This window comes from Pseudophryne corroboree, chromosome 8 (assembly GCF_028390025.1).
Source record: "Pseudophryne corroboree isolate aPseCor3 chromosome 8, aPseCor3.hap2, whole genome shotgun sequence".
Classification (NCBI taxonomy): Eukaryota; Metazoa; Chordata; class Amphibia; order Anura; family Myobatrachidae; genus Pseudophryne; species Pseudophryne corroboree.
The window spans coordinates 457953650-457969846 of record NC_086451.1 but is presented as its reverse complement, the minus strand read 5'-3'; the positions used below and the strand labels follow the sequence as shown (position 1 = coordinate 457969846).

The window sequence follows — 16197 nt, the reverse complement described above, 5'->3', positions numbered from 1 at the left end:
GCAAATATACTGAAGGTACATTATATCTCACCACCAGTGCTTAAGTTTCCCCCATCCCTTTCCTCCCCCCATATCAAATATAGTGTAGTAGTTTTTTAAAACAGCAATTCAAGATTCCAAATTGCACTTACAAAAGTAAAGGGATACTCAGCATGTACAGAAGCATACTTCTGATGAAGGACCATCACGGTCTGAAACGTGTTAAGAGGGACTATTTACGTATGTGACTGCAGGCGAAAAAACGGACACCAGGAGATCCTGTCTCAAGGGCTGAAATTCCGGACTTCACCTCCTCTTCACCCACTTTGTTCCATCTGGTAAGGTCAGTGGCAAACGCAAGATTTCTAGAGAGAGGGGGGGGGGGGGTTCAAATTCAACCCACAATATCCCACTCTGCAGAACATTGGAGCAGGTGTGGTCTTTTTAAACATTGGATACTGTATGGAATACAGTATTAATAGTTCACACTATAGATGGTCTATAGTATAGGCTGTATCCAACATATTTAAATACAATAAATAAGATAAGTGATCAGGAGAAAGGTTAAACATACCATAATAAATACACAAACATAATAGAACCAGTACTGCACTTTCTAAGCACAGATTCTCCCACCTCATAGTAAGGCTCCTGTCTCTTCTTCCTGTTATATACTCTCATGTCCAGTGTGCTGATTGATGACTCAGATCCACATACATAGCAAACTTGGTCAAAGAAACAGCTACCACTGGGCATGTGCAGCATCTCTGCTCTGTCCCTTTAAACTGCATGATGTGGTGGCAGCACTAGTGATCCTATTACAGACCACTGCTATTGTTGTTATCATTTCAGCCACTTTGCAAGATGAAGGGGGTTTCCGGGCAACCAGAAACCCCCTCTGCGTTTGCCTATAAAGGTGACAGAAGTCCTTTTGTTGTCTGCTGCTTTGCCACGAATGAGTATTTTAATATGCTGTTATTTCATGTTTTCTTGTAAGTGCAATTGGTATTAAAGCCTGTTATGTTTTTAAGAACTACTGCACTATTATCTTTTTATCCCTCTCAAACTCGGGTACACTGCAAAGTGTCCAGGGATTAGAGGTTTATATTCTCCTAGGTCGCTGTTGGGCTAAGATTTATGAAGCAGGAGGAGGTTACCGACTGGGAGCAGTTTGCTTATTTGGATGTTACTGTACATGCTGAGTATCCCTTTACTTTTGTAAGTGCAATTTGGAATCTTGAATTGCTGTTTTAAAAAAACTACTACACTATATTTGAAATGGGGGGAGGAGAGGGATGGGGGAAACTTGAGCACTGGTGGTGAGATATAATATACCTACACTATATTTGCTCAACTTTGCGTTCTCCTGACCCACGCCTCTGTGAGAGATTGTGGGGCAAGAGAAACGCTTATCTTGCAGATCCGATTTATTGGATGTTGGAATATATCAAGTTGATACTTTTAAACACCACATTGATTCAAGACAAAACTAAGGGTGAATCCTTTATGGTTTTACTTCACTCTTAATCACATAGGCTAATGAATGCATGTACAGATGGTGTAATGGTTAGCATTACTGCCTCCCAGCACTGAGGTCATGGGTTCCATTCCCACCATTGCCCTAACTGTGTGGAGTTTGTATATTCTCCCCTTGCTTGCGTGGGTTTCCTCCGGGTACTCCGGTTTCCTCCCACAATCCAAAAATATACTGGTAGGTCAATTGGCTCCCAACAAAATTAACGTGTGTGTGTGTGTGTACATGTGACAGGGAATATAGAGTGTAAGCTCCACTGGGGCAGTGACTGATGTGAATGGCCAAATATTCTCTGTAAAGCGCTGCGGAATATGTGTGCGCTATATAAATAACTGGTAATAATAATCTTTGAGCGCGCTATAATTTTGTTTGTGCTTCTTTTCAATTTTTCTACATGAAAAGCACGGAACCAGCTCTTCGATAGGCCAGTGCTAGGCTGCTTGTGGCTCTCCAGCTTCTATGGAACTACACATCCCAGCATTCCCTGCTACAGTTTCAGAAGGAACAGCAAAACAGGGACAGGGCATGCTGGAATGTGTAGTTCCACAGCGGCTGGAGTGTGGCCTGTTCTATATCTTAGGGCAGGATTTAGGCACAATGGAAGAGTGATACTACGGCTCACCGTTTTATTTTGGGTTGCGGTACACGGGAATCAAGGGGTGCAGGTCAAACACTTCATGCACTGCACGGTCTACAATCACATTCTATAATACTGCTGTTATGTACCACACAGCGATCTCGTCAGGGGACTTCTCTATCCTGCATAATAAGCCTGGAAATAATCCTATCACACGCTACAGGACCCATCTAAGCCGCCCGCTCAGGGGCCGCATCGGCCAGCTCGGATTGATGACCTTGTTCCGTGTGCTGGCACTTCACACGGACAACAGATGACAATAGCTTGCACCCAGTGATACATATCTGTGAGTGACCGTTCATTCTGGAGCTCCACGCTACTCACAGTTCTCTGAATGGTGTCCACGGCTTGGCTCCTGGCGTCCCCCGTAGTGTTATACTCATTCAGTGCTTGCTGGTAGCCTTTCTCAAAGCTGTTCCTAATCTGGGGAGAGAAGGACAATATGGCGACTGTGCTGTGTAGGAATACAGTGTATCTAACCATCCCTGTATCTACATAGTCGCACGGGAGATATCACATTGCTGGTATACATGCCGGGTGTGGATCATTAGGTTGACCGCTATTGGTCGTCAGTGACTAGATCAACACCTGGAATAGGTCGACACTCATTATATTAACACAGTGGTTCTCAAACTCGGTCCTCAGGACCCCACACGGTTCACGTTTTCCAGGTCACCCAGCAGCTGCTCTGTGCATCACCAACTGTCACATTTTAAAACTCTACAGGTGACCTGCAAAACATGGACCGTGTGGGGTCCCGAGGACAGAGTTTGAGAACCTGTGTATTAACACAAGTTTATTTTCTTTTTCTTTGTGTGGTTTTCTTCGTAAAGTGACCGGGAACCCTAATCAGTGCACCGTGTCCCTTTGCACGGCGAGCGAGCTTCAGGCAAGGTTACTATTCCCAGTCGCGGTCCACGTGGATCGTAACAAAAGAAAAAGTTGAAAAATATATATATTGAAAACTCATGTCAACCTTTTCATGCGTCGATCTAATGCATGTTGACCAATAGTGGTCAACCTAATGACCGGATACCATACATGCCCACCCCCAATGCCCTATTACCACCTGTCGGAGGTAAGTGGTTTATAAATCACCAGTCCGCCGTGCTGATATGGGCGGATAATGCATGTGTGTGATACAGATATACACAGATTATTGTATACCACCCTACTACCACTACACAGTCCATCTGTGCTATATACACTGTGCTGGAGAACGTATCCAACCAACAGTACAAGATCGGCAGGAACTTGTATATAGAAATGTAACTCCGCGTGTCCATTATGTCAATTTCATAAAAATAAAAAAAAACATATCTGGTGTTATAAACAAATTAACGATTAACGACAAATCCACCACATAACATTACAGTAACACGCGTCGTCACATCACACATTCGCTTTCCAGCCATTGAAGAAGAAAAAGAAAATAGAACAAACGTTTCGCTCAGTTTTTTTTTTTTTTGTGATAACAAAACTTAGGCAAAATAACGCTTCAAGGTCTGATGCACTAACGCTCCCTGTAACCCTCGGTGCAGGCAGCGATCAGTAATATGCAGGTAGGCAACGCGCCAGGTGACCGGAGGAGCGTCTCACCTCGTGTCTGAAGACCAGTCCAACAATGGCAGCGACCAGCTCAATCAGGAATATAAGGGACAGGAACATGGCGTACTACGAGAGAGAGAGAGAAAAACAAAAGCGTAAATGCATTGTTAAAGTGAACTCGGCATTTAGGGAGAGATGTATCAAAGCTTGGAGAGAGATAAAGTGAACAAGAGATAAAAGCACCAGCCAATCAGCTCCTAACTGCCATGTTACAGGCTTAGTAAATAGACCCAAGGTTTGATACATCTCACCCATAGTGTGGACTTAAGCCTAGTGGATGGCTTCTGCAACCAGATACAATACAGAAGACCACCCTAACGGTGGCTGGCACGTCTCGTAGTATCACACACACTTTATGGAACAGGGGTAAGGACATGAAAGAGGAGGCGTAGATAAATACAGACATAGGCCAATAAAGGCCCTACATCGAGCGCACGCCAGACGCATATAAAGCGCGTTAGGGGATTCCATGTATCTCTGTCCTCACCAGCTTCAGCATCCAAGTGCTCGCCCGGCAGGTGGCAAAGCAGCCGAAGGTGCCCAGGAGGATGATGACGGAGCCGGTGCTGATGAGGACGTAGGGTACGTTGGTGCCATTTTCGTTGAGCAGGGAAAAGTAGACCTCCAGGCTGACCTTCCCCCAGATGCCCACCGTCAGCAGTATCACCCCTGTGATCTAGGGGATAATAAGAGGGTGACAATGACACTACAATTATACCAGTAATGCAGCAACAGGGAGGGAGAAAAGAAAAATTATAAATAAAATAACAGGTCTAAGATCTCATCGTATGGAGGTTTGAGGCTCCAGTGCAGGAGAACCTCCCCCATGCCCTTCCTCAATACCAGTAAATGGGACCTTTAAATCTCCGCAACCGGGGAGGAGGGATCTCTAATTTCGTCAAATCAAATATATTCATTACTAAAACTTTTGTAGTGTTCATGCTAGCACCCGGCACCTGTCACAACCCGTGCAGTTCCTCTTTCCAGGATGGGGTGTCGCTCTCTGCTCTGGTGCTTCTAGCACACTCTGGCCTGTATCTCAGCGCAGGGTGCTAGAATGAACTCTAACTTCGAATAATACATAATAAGATAACAATGTTGCATGAGAACGGCAGTACAACCACGTTATATTCCAAAGGTTACCCAAGATTAAAACGGTCACTTGCTAATAGATTATCTCTAATAATAGTTAATATACAATGTGTGACATAGGTGAGGAGTGATGTAATGCACTTAATACGCTGAGAGATCGGCTCGGGAGCCTCAGTACTTCCCCATCATAACTCACTCTGTGTCACCGCCAACCGCTGCCAGGTAATCAGCAGGGCAGCTGGACTATGCCCTCGTCACCAAGCACAAATACTGCACATTATAGGTGCCAGGTATCCTGGGGTAGGCAACCTGTGGCCCTCCTCCTGCTGTGGAACTACTCCTCCCAGCATACCCTGCCATAGCTTTAACGTGTCCTAACAGCAGAGCATACTGGGAGTAGTAGTTCCACAGCAGCCGGAGAGCCACAGGTTGCCACACCCCTGGTACAGGAGACACAATGATACATCGCCACACTCCTCTACAGACGTATCACAATATCAAATGACTGGACTTTAAGCTTCTCAGTGACAGAGATAACCCGGTAACGCCCGTCCGGGCGAGCGCTATGTCACAAGAACTGGATTAATCTCATCTACTCTGTGCTTTACACCTGGTTTATCTGTCAGTCTCTCGTTTGCTTATGACCTGTAACACAATTCAATGCAAATCTCCGATTTCATCAAACAAACAAAACCCCCATCACACCCTTAAGTGATAACAATTAGACACTTATCTGAACATGGCACAGACAATAGACCGGGGTAGAACACAATACACTCACCTGTGTAACACTTACCCGTCTGATTGTGTCCCGGGCAAGCACAAAAGAGAAAAACAGCAGTTATCTAGTGTAATACAAGTGTGTCACACCGACGTTCGGGGGAAACACGGAGGACGGACGCAGGTAGTTCTGTGCCAATTACTCACCCCCCCCCCCCCATAGACAGACCCAAGTACTTGTTGGCATAGAGTAAAATTACTCCAAAGCATCTAGTTAATATCTCAGATATACACCACACTAGTAAGGATTAGGCTGTGGGGATAGGGTTAGGCTGGGGGGGTTAGGTTTAGGCACCTCCGGCCAGGGCTAAGCTGGGGGAAGTGTGGGTGTGTGTGGGTTTTGGGCTGCGGGGTTAAGTTTAGACATCTCCGGAGAGGGTGAGGGTTAGGCTGGGGGGGGGAGAGTAGGCTGCGAGGTGGGGGGAGTTAGGTTTAGAGGCACCTCTGGGGAGGGTTAGGCTGCTAGAAGGGAGGGTTGGGGGTCATTGGGGGGGAAGGTAAATACTTACCTTCCCCTGTCAGGATTCTAAGCATTGGGATCCTGCAGTTGGTATTTTGACTGCCGGCATATGGATCACAACCCCTCCTATCTACCACCATGGCGAAAACATTGCCGCTGGCTTTTTGTACCGTGTATTATTATTGCAGCTTTGCCCTCTCCTAATAGAGAGTAGCTGTTCCCTAATCCTATTGTATTGGGTTTCATACTATAGTCAGCACCACGGGGTCCTGTATGGGTGCTGGAATGGCTGGAACACTTTATACCAATAGTATATTTTATTTAGTTTCATATATTGCCCAACAGAGGTTTCATCATGAACACTCCTGAGCGACCGGTAACAGGTGAAATCTGGGGCCATATGACGCCGCAATATGCCAAAGCTTACAGGTCATTCAATTGTGCAACAACTACTGATAGAGATAGGACACATCCTGCACGCTGACCCCATCCTTACCAATCATATATGTCTGATTGGGTCAGAAGCATTTGGTCAGTGTTTGTCCAATACTAGTAAATGGGACAAGAGCCCAATTATAGCTGGTGAGGTTATGATCTATTAACCTTTATATAGCGCCAGCATATACCAGCGCGCCTTACAATTAGGGCAATAAGACAAAGCAATGATTACATAGCCGAGGAGCACTGATACAGTGATACTGGCGGTATTAGGCGCTGTAGGCTCTAACAGAACATCTGTAGGGGGGGCTCAGCTGCAGAGCGCTGATACGGAGCGCTACGCAGTCTTGCGTTCTACGTCCACAGGTCAGTCAGCATACAACAGAGGCTCGTACAAATCCAGAAGGTACCCCTGGTTACTGATCATACAGACCTGTGTGACTACAGACCATTCTAGAGGGAAGATATATGCTCAGGGTGCAAGCAAAGCACTGAGCTAACAAACCGACATCTGGCAGCTGCAGAATTGTCTCTACAGCAGTGTGACCAAGACTCATATGTATAATGCCCATTTCCGCATGGGGTATAAGCCAGCTAGCAGGGCCCTCTTACCTCTCTGTATGTTACTACCCGGCGAGCAGGGCCCTCTTACCTCTCTGTATGTTACTACCCGGCGAGCAGGGCCCTCTTATCTCTCTGTATGTTACTACCCGGCGAGCAGGGCCCTCTTACCTCTCTGTATGTTACTACCCGGCGAGCAGGGCCCTCTTACCTTTCTGTATGTTACTACCCGGCGAGCAGGGCCCTCTTACCTTTCTGTATGTTACTACCTGGCCAGCAGGGCCCTCTTACCTCTCTGTATGTTACTACCCGGCGAGCAGGGCCCTCTTACCTCTCTGTATGTTACTACCCGGCGACCAGGGCCCTCTTACCTCTCTGTATGTTACTACCCGGCAAGCAGGGCCCTCTTACCTCTCTGTATGTTACTACCCGGCAAGCAGGGCCCTCTTACTTCCCTGTATATTTCTACCTGGTGAGCAGGGCCCTCTTACCTCTCTATATGTCATTACCCGGCGAGCAGGGCCCTCTTACCTCTCTGTATGTTACTACCTGGCCAGCAGGGCCCTCTTACTTCCCTGTATATTTCTACCTGGCGAGCAGGGCCCTCTTACCTCTCTATATGTCATTACCCGGCGAGCCGGGCCCTCTTACCTCTCTGTATGTTACTACCTGGCCAGCAGGGCCCTCTTACTTCCCTGTATATTTCTACCTGGCGAGCAGGGCCCTCTTACCTCTCTGTATGTTACTACCCGGCGAGCAGGGCCCTCTTACCTCTCTGTATGTTACTACCCGGCAAGCAGGGCCCTCTTACTTCCCTGTATATTTCTACCTGGCGAGCAAGGCCCTCTTACCTCTCTATATGTCATTACCCGGCGAGCAGGGCCCTCTTACCTCTCTGTATGTTACTACCTGGCCAGCAGGGCCCTCTTACTTCCCTGTATATTTCTACCTGGCGAGCAGGGCCCTCTTACCTCTCTATATGTCATTACCCGGCGAGCAGGGCCCTCTAACCTCTCTGTATGTTACTACCTGGCCAGCAGGGCCCTCTTACTTCCCTGTATATTTCTACCTGGCGAGCAGGGGCCCTCTTACCTCTCTGTATGTTACTACCCGGCGAGCAGGGCCCTCTTACCTCTCTGTATGTTACTACCCGGCGAGCAGGGCCCTCTTACCTCTCTGTATGTTACTACCCGGCAAGCAGGGCCCTCTTACTTCCCTGTATATTTCTACCTGGTGAGCAGGGCCCTCTTACCTCTCTATATGTCATTACCTGGCGAGCAGGGCCCCTCTTACCTCTCTGTATGTTACTACCCGGCAAGCAGGGCCCTCTTACTTCCCTGTATATTTCTACCTGGTGAGCAGGGCCCTCTTACCTCTATGTATGTTACTACCCGGCGAGCAGGGCCCTCTTACTTCCCTGTATATTTCTACCTGGTGAGCAGGGCCCTCTTACCTCTCTGTATGTTATTACCCGGCGAGCAGGGCCCTCTTACCTCTCTGTATGTTACTACCTAGCCAGCAGGGCCCTCTTACTTCCCTGTATATTTCTACCTGGCGAGCAGGGCCCTCTTACCTCTCTGTATATTACAACCCAGCAAGCAGGGCCCTCTTAGTTACTACCCGGCGAGCAGGGCCCTCTTACCTCTATGTATGTTACTACCCAGCGAGCAGGGCCCTCTTACCTCTCTGTATGTTACTACCCGACGAGCAGGGCCCTCTTACTTCCCTGTATATTTCTACCTGGCGAGCAGGGCCCTCTTACCTCTCTGTATGTTACTACCCGGCGAGCAGGGCCCTCTTACCTCTCTGTATGTTACTACCCGGCGAGCAGGGCCCTCTTACCTCTCTGTATGTTACTACCGGCGAGCAGGGCCCTCTTACCTCTCTGTATGTTACTACCTGGCGAGCAGGGCCCTCTTAGTTACTACCCAGCGAGCTCTCTGACCTCTCTGTATGTTACTACCCAGATGTTTTATTACTGTATCTCAATTGTAAGGTACAGCAGAATATGCTATAAACCCTATGAGACGTTTCAGCTGTTGTACACGTATAGCCCGGTAAACAATGCAGGTATGTGCGAGCACTCAGGTATGTAACGCCTTGCTGTCTTTTTAGCGTGTGTGTATTCTTTTGCAGCTTCATCATGCCAGAAAGCGACTCCGAGCCAGTAATATCGCTCTCCCAGATTATTACCAGCCTATTACATACAGAGAACTCAGGTTCTATTCAGCTTGTGATACGCAAGGGTTTCACAGAACACTGGGGGTAATTCTGAGTTGATCGCAGCAGCAAGTTTGTTAGCAATTGGGCAAAACCATGTGCACTGCAGGTGGGGCAGATGTAACATGTGCAGAGAGAGTTAGATTTGGGTGGGTTATTTTGTTTCTGTGCAGGATAAATACTGGCTGCTTTATTTTTACACTGCAATTTAGATTTCAGTTTGAATACACCCCACCCAAATCTAACTCTCTCTGCACATGTTACATCTGCCCCACCTGCAGTGCACACGGTTTTGCCCAACTGCTAACAAATTTGCTGCTGCGATCAACTCAGAATTAGGCCCACTGTGTTAAGTCATAGTGTCTGAGCACCCACACATAGGGATGAATGATCCCTACTCTGACATGAGTGACACACTCTATACATTTCCAGGAGCACCTCACTGTATGAGCCAACCAACATTAATTTACATCCAGTGCTAATTACACTGCACTAATCCCTATATTACGAACATCAACCAACAGGTCATATGTATCTATATGCAGCCAGCCATATATATGACATATGATATATACATATCATAGCCTCGTGCAGCCAGGAAACTCTGATCAGTGACATAAGAACAGACACTATACAGGGGGGTGGGGGGGGAGGGGATTCAATTGTGGCCAAACGGATCCACCCGGCTAAATTAGCGCAACACCCGACACTTTACAGCAGTGAGAGCTCGCTCAAAAGTGTTCGCAACCGCATTGGGTAACTGAGCACTTTTTGAGTAAAAGGGGTGTGAATCGGCCCTGGTGAAGGATGTGGCTAGGGGGGGGGCGTTGCTGGTGTTTGAATGCCGCGGCAACGACAAGTCACCCCCTTTGCCCCCAACTAAATTCCCCCTTAATACACAAACTGTAACACATGGGAGGAAGGAGCTGACCCTGTGGTTCCAAAACATTTTTGAATCACGGCGCCCTACAGTATCAGAATGTTTTTTTACCGCACCCCTAGGCCTAACGTTTCATATTTAGAAAAAAAGATATATAAAATGAAGTCAATTGCGTTTATTTGTCAGCCTTAGGGTCAGTTGTGTGGCGAGTGGCAGGATACACTTCTGTGTGGCCACATATTGTATGATTGACAGCCACTAGCACTGGTCTTCCTATTACACTGACCATAAATAATCTGAAATGGTCCTAGACCATCAACCCAGGCACCCCTGCAAGTGTCCTGAGGCACCCCTGCAAGTGTCCTGAGGCACCCCTACAAGTGCTCCTGGGGAACCCCTACAAGTGCCCCTGGGGAACCACCTGCAAGTGCCCCTGGGGAACCCCCTGCAAGTGCCCCCTGGGGAACCCCCTGCAAGTGCCCCTGGGGAACCCCCTACAAGTGCCCCTGGGGAACCCCCTACAAGTGCCCTGGGGAACCCCCTACAAGTGCCCCGGGGAACCCCAGCACACAGTTTGAGAACCACCGACATAAACAATTCCGTAAAATATCCAATGAGCCAGCAAACAACAGCACTGCAGTGGGTGTGGAAACACTAGTCCCAGCATGCCTCAGATCGAACGTCTGTCTCAGCAGAAGGGGGCAATGAACTGCCTCAATCACCCCTTCCCCCCCCCCCCCCCCATTCATTATTACACGGCAGTCCCTACTGTTATATTGTTCTAATCCCTACTGTCTCATTCTTACACAGCAATCCCTACTTTCTCATTCTTACACAGCAATCCCTACTTTCTCATTCTTACACAGCAATCCCTACTTTCTCATTCTTACACAGCAATCCCTACTTTCTCATTCTTACACAGCAATCCCTACTTTCTCATTCTTACACAGCAATCCCTACTTTCTCATTCTTACACAGCAATCCCTTCTGTCTCATTCTTACACAGCAATCCCTTCTGTCTCATTCTTACACAGCAATCCCTACTTTCTCATTCTTACACAGCAATCCCTACTTTCTCATTCTTACACAGCAATCCCTACTGTCTCATTCTTACACAGCAATCCCTACTGTCTCATTCTTACACAGCAATCCCTACTGTCTCATTCTTACACAGCAATCCCTTCTGTCTCATTCTTACACAGCAATCCCTACTTTCTCATTCTTACACAGCAATCCCTACTGTCTCATTCTTACACAGCAATCCCTACTGTCTCATTCTTACACAGCAATCCCTACTGTCTCATTCTTACACAGCAATCCCTACTGTCTCATTCTCACACTGCAATCCCTACTGTCTCATTCTTACACAGCAATCCCTTCTGTCTCATTCTTACACAGCAATCCCTACTTTCTCATTCTTACACAGCAATCCCTACTGTCTCATTCTTACACAGCAATCCCTACTGTCTCATTCTTACACAGCAATCCCTACTGTCTCATTCTTACACAGCAATCCATACTGTCTCATTCTTAAGGGGGGTACTCACGGAGCGATCGCTGCTTAAAATCTAAGCAATCTGACTGGGTGAAACGAGCGCCTTCCCCCCCCCCCCAGCACACATCTCTCCCGCATCGGCCAGTGAGTACTGGCCTTAACACAGCAACCCCCACTGTAATATTGTTACACTGCAATCCCTACAGTCACATTCCTATACTGCAACCCCCACTGTAATATTGTTACACTGCAATAACCAATACTGTCACATTTTACACTGTGACCCCCACTGTTTAACACTGCAAATTCTGCAATCCCTACCATAATTGTTACACTACAACCTTCACTGTTACATTGTCACCATAGTTGCCAATTCAGCTTATAACAAGCGGAATTGGGCTTGTTTTTTCATCTGGTTGCTTATTTTTTTGGGTGGTTGCTTGTTGCTTGTTTTTGGGCTTATAATTTTTTTTGCTGCTTGTTTTTGGGCTTCTTTTGTTTTTAGGTATCACTGACACCGACTTTCAGAGATAATTAGTCATTCATCCATATAACACAGATCCTCACACAGACATACTGTAGGTGAGACGTTGTGGATGAATACAGTCTTAAAGAAATGATGATGAGTCATTCATTATGTCTATTGTTGCCGACTGCTGGTTGTGTGTATTCAGTAGGGCTAATTTGTTTTTAACAATGACAACAACAAAGACACTGACCAGACACACAACAGTGAAGCAATTCAGGACCACTTTATGTGGTATACTTTATGTAAGATATGGTTTAAGACGCTTGGGTATTTGTTGCAAGGATTTTAAACCAACTACCAATACGCTTCAGCGCTTCAACTCAGGAATGTATAACATGGAAGCTTCTATAGACGATGGAGACAGCTCAGATGAATTTGCTTATATCCATTTTACATAAAACCTTAGCAATTCAGTGTACTATGTACTTTACCTCACAGTATGCCATCTGCAATGCACTTTACTTCACACCGTGTGCCATGCACTTTACCTCACACATTGGGGGTCATTCCGAGTTGTTCGCTCGCTAGCTGCTTTTAGCAGCATTGCACACGCTAGGCCGCCGCCCTCTGGGAGTGTATCTTTGCTTAGCAGAATTGCGAATGAAAGATTAGCAGAACTGCGAATAAATAATTCTTAGCAGTTTCTGAGTAGCTCGAGACTTACTCCTACACTACGATCAGCTCAGCCCGTTTCGTTCCTGGTTTGACGTCACAAACACGCCCTGCGTTCGGCCAGTTACTCCCCCGTTTCTCCAGACACTCCTGCGTTTTATCCTGGCACGCCTGCGTTTTTCCGCACACTCCCAGAAAACGGTCAGTTTCCGCCCAGAAACACTCACTTCCTTTCAATCACACTCCGATCACTTCAACGATGAAAATTCTTCGTTCGGACGTGAGTAAATCTACTAAATTGTGTGCTAAATTACTTAGCGCATGTGCACTGCGTACCATGCGCATTTTTGCCTTAATCGCTCCGTTGCGAAAATCTGCAACGAGCGAACAACTCGGAATGACCCCCAGTGTGCTATCTGCAATGCACTATACTTCACACAGTGTGCCATGCACTTTACCTCACATAGTATGCCATCTGCAATGCACTTTACCTCTCAGTAATTCCTTTGTTATTTATTGAATTGAGTTACTATTTAATATTTATATATGCATTTATTATTTTGAATCGTCTTAATAATCTTTTGTTTTGTTACCTTGATTTGGCCTCTTTATTTATTTAATAGAAGTACAAAGTTGGATGTTGTAAGATTATTTGTTTTATCTTTGCATCGAATAAATATTTCACAGTGAATACAAATGACCACAGATACAGTATATACAGTTGGCAATTTTCACTTGAGATTTTTCTTTAGAGGAAACATGAAAGTATAGTATCTTAAATTCACAACTCTAACTATAATATTTATAAAAATTCCAGTATTCTTTAAAAGCCAGTTTTGTGCTGATAAATATCATTGTAAAGACCTTAAAGGCAGATTATATAAACAATTATATGTATTTTAATAAGACAAACAATAATGTTTGTTTTTATATATATTAAAAAAAAACTTGAGTTGGGCTTTTTTTGGGGCTTTTTAGGATTGGTTTGGGCTTGTTTTGGGCTTATTTTTCAGTCATCGGTTGCTTGTTTTTCATTTCAGAGCTGGCAACACTGATTGTCACACTGCAATCCCTACTGCCACATTCTCACACAGCAATCCCTACCGTCCCATTCTTACACTGCAATCCCCATTGTCCCATTCTCACACTGCAATCCCCACTGTCCCATTCTTACACTGCAATCCCCATTGTCCCATTCTTACACTGCAATCCCCACTGTCCCATTCTCACACTGCAATCCCCACTGTCCCATTCTCACACTGCAATCCCCACTGTCCCATTCTCACACTGCAATCCCCACTGTCCCATTCTCACACTGCAATCCCCACTGTCCCATTCTTACACTGCAATCCCCACTGTCCCATTCTCACACTGCAATCCCTACTGTCCCATTTTTACACTGCAATCCCCACTGTCCCATTCTTACACTGCAATCCCCAGTCCCATTCTCACACTGCAATCCCTACTGTCCCATTCTCACACTGCAATCCCTACTGTCCCATTCTACACTGCAATCCCCACTGTCCCATTCTCACACTGCAATCCCTACTGTCCCATTGTCACACTGCAAATCCCACTGTCACACTGCAATCCCTACTGTCCCATTCCCCACTGTTACATTGTCATTGCAATCCCTACTGTCCCATTGTTACACAGCAGCCCCACGATCACAGGGCCCCCGCCTGCTCACCCAGAAGATGAAGGTGTAGATGAGCAGGACGCTCTTCAGACAGGTGATAACGGGCTTTGTCTGTAGCCTGCGGGACGGGGACGCCATCGCTGCACCGATCCTCTGCCAGCCAGGCGGCTCTGCGACCCCGGGGCGGAAATTGCCGAGTGCCTGACGGAAATAGCCGAACCTCTGCCGGAAGCTGCCGAGCCCCTGACGGAAATAGCCGAACCTCTGCCGGAAACTGCCGAAGGCGCTTGTGTGTTTCCAGAACCTCACGGGCGATAACCAAGCGGTCTGCTGTCGCGATGACTAGGCGATATCGGGATAGTATAGATGCGGCCGGGGATAGCTGACACCGGCAGATGAGGGACAGGCGGCCGTGTACGGAGATCACCGATCAGTCTCCGGAAACACCCGAACGCTGCTGCTGTAATTACGTACATCTCTGGCTCCGCCCCGCTGCGGGTCACTCTGAGGCTGAGGCCCGCCCCGTGTGGGAGGGAGACGTTCCCATCAAGGAATCGCTTACTGTCCTGTATCTGTGTGTATACTGTATGTGTGCCCTGCTGGGATAGTTGCACAGCGCTGTGTATGCGGCTGCCGGAGCGCTGCTACTAGTGTACGGCGTTACAGGGCGTTATACGGTGTTAGAGGGCAATATACCGTGTTATAGGGCGTTACAGGGCAATGTACCGTGTTATAGGGCGTTACAGGGCGTTGGGGGTCATTCCGAGGTGATCGCTCGCTAGCTACTTTTAGCAGCCGTGCAAACGTATAGTCGCCGCCCACGGGATAGTGTATTTTCGCTTTGCAGGAGTGTGAACGCCTGTGCAGCCGAGCGCCTGCAAACACATTTTGTGCAGAACAAGACCAGCCCTGTAGTTACTTTTCTGCTGCTGGGTACACTGGGCTCCACAAGGAATAACATCGGGGTGTAGAGTAGGATCTTGATCCGAGGCACCAACAGGCTCAAAGCTTTAGTTTAGACTGTTCCCAAGATGCACAGCGCCGCCTCCTCTATAACCCCGCCTCCATGCCAGTGAGCTCAGTTAGTAGTTGGTGCCTGCAGTAGCAGGTCACTTAGCAGGGGGCTGCTTCTAGCAGCACGTTCTTAGCGTACAGACTTTAAAGAAAGAAGAGGACTATACCAAGGGCTGCAGCAGGCTGTGTCTGATCGACGTCTCTGCTGCAGCTCCATCACCCCCAGCGGCGCTGTATAATCCCGCGCCGAGGTTGCCGGGTCACTACAGCGGAGGCGCCGGCTTCTTCCTCTGTCCTCCAGTGAGTCACACACACGCCGCCGTCTCCCGGATCGCGGGGCCGCTGACAAGGGGGAGGTAAGGGGCTCTGTGCCGCACTTTGCACCGCAATCCCGCGCGGCCGTAGGAGGCGGGCCGTGCGCGCGCTGGCGTGGACACAGCTTACTGGGCTGCTTGCTCCACTAGCCACCTGGGTGAATATATATGGGCACAGGGCAGGGGGGACGTTGTACCATTACCCCCCCCCCCCCCCCCCTGTTTTCTTTACTGCCCGCACGCCCGGTGGGGATGCCAGCAGGGGGAGCAGGCCGGACCTGAGGCCCCTCCCCCCAGCCCCAGGGCGCCATTTCTACAGTGTTCCCGCCCTGGAGCTGCATATCTCTCCCTCACTCCTGACCAGCGGCCATCATACGTTGAGCTGAGCTGTTTCTAGGACTGCTG

At 47.7% G+C, this 16197-nt stretch overlaps 1 protein-coding gene across 1 annotated transcript in view; it reads right to left on the bottom strand.

Moving 5' to 3' along the window:
• Positions 1–14907, bottom strand: part of TSPAN6 (tetraspanin 6) — a 40203-nt gene extending 25296 nt beyond the window's left edge. The window contains exons 1-4 of the mRNA XM_063938348.1: positions 14516–14907; positions 4246–4434; positions 3750–3824; positions 2475–2573 (exon numbers count right to left, since the gene is read on the bottom strand). Of these exons, the coding sequence (XP_063794418.1) occupies positions 2475–2573; positions 3750–3824; positions 4246–4434; positions 14516–14602 (450 nt within the window). The 5' untranslated portion in view covers positions 14603–14907. The remainder of the gene's footprint in view (positions 1–2474; positions 2574–3749; positions 3825–4245; positions 4435–14515) is intronic.
• Positions 14908–16197: the final 1290 nt, after the last annotated feature.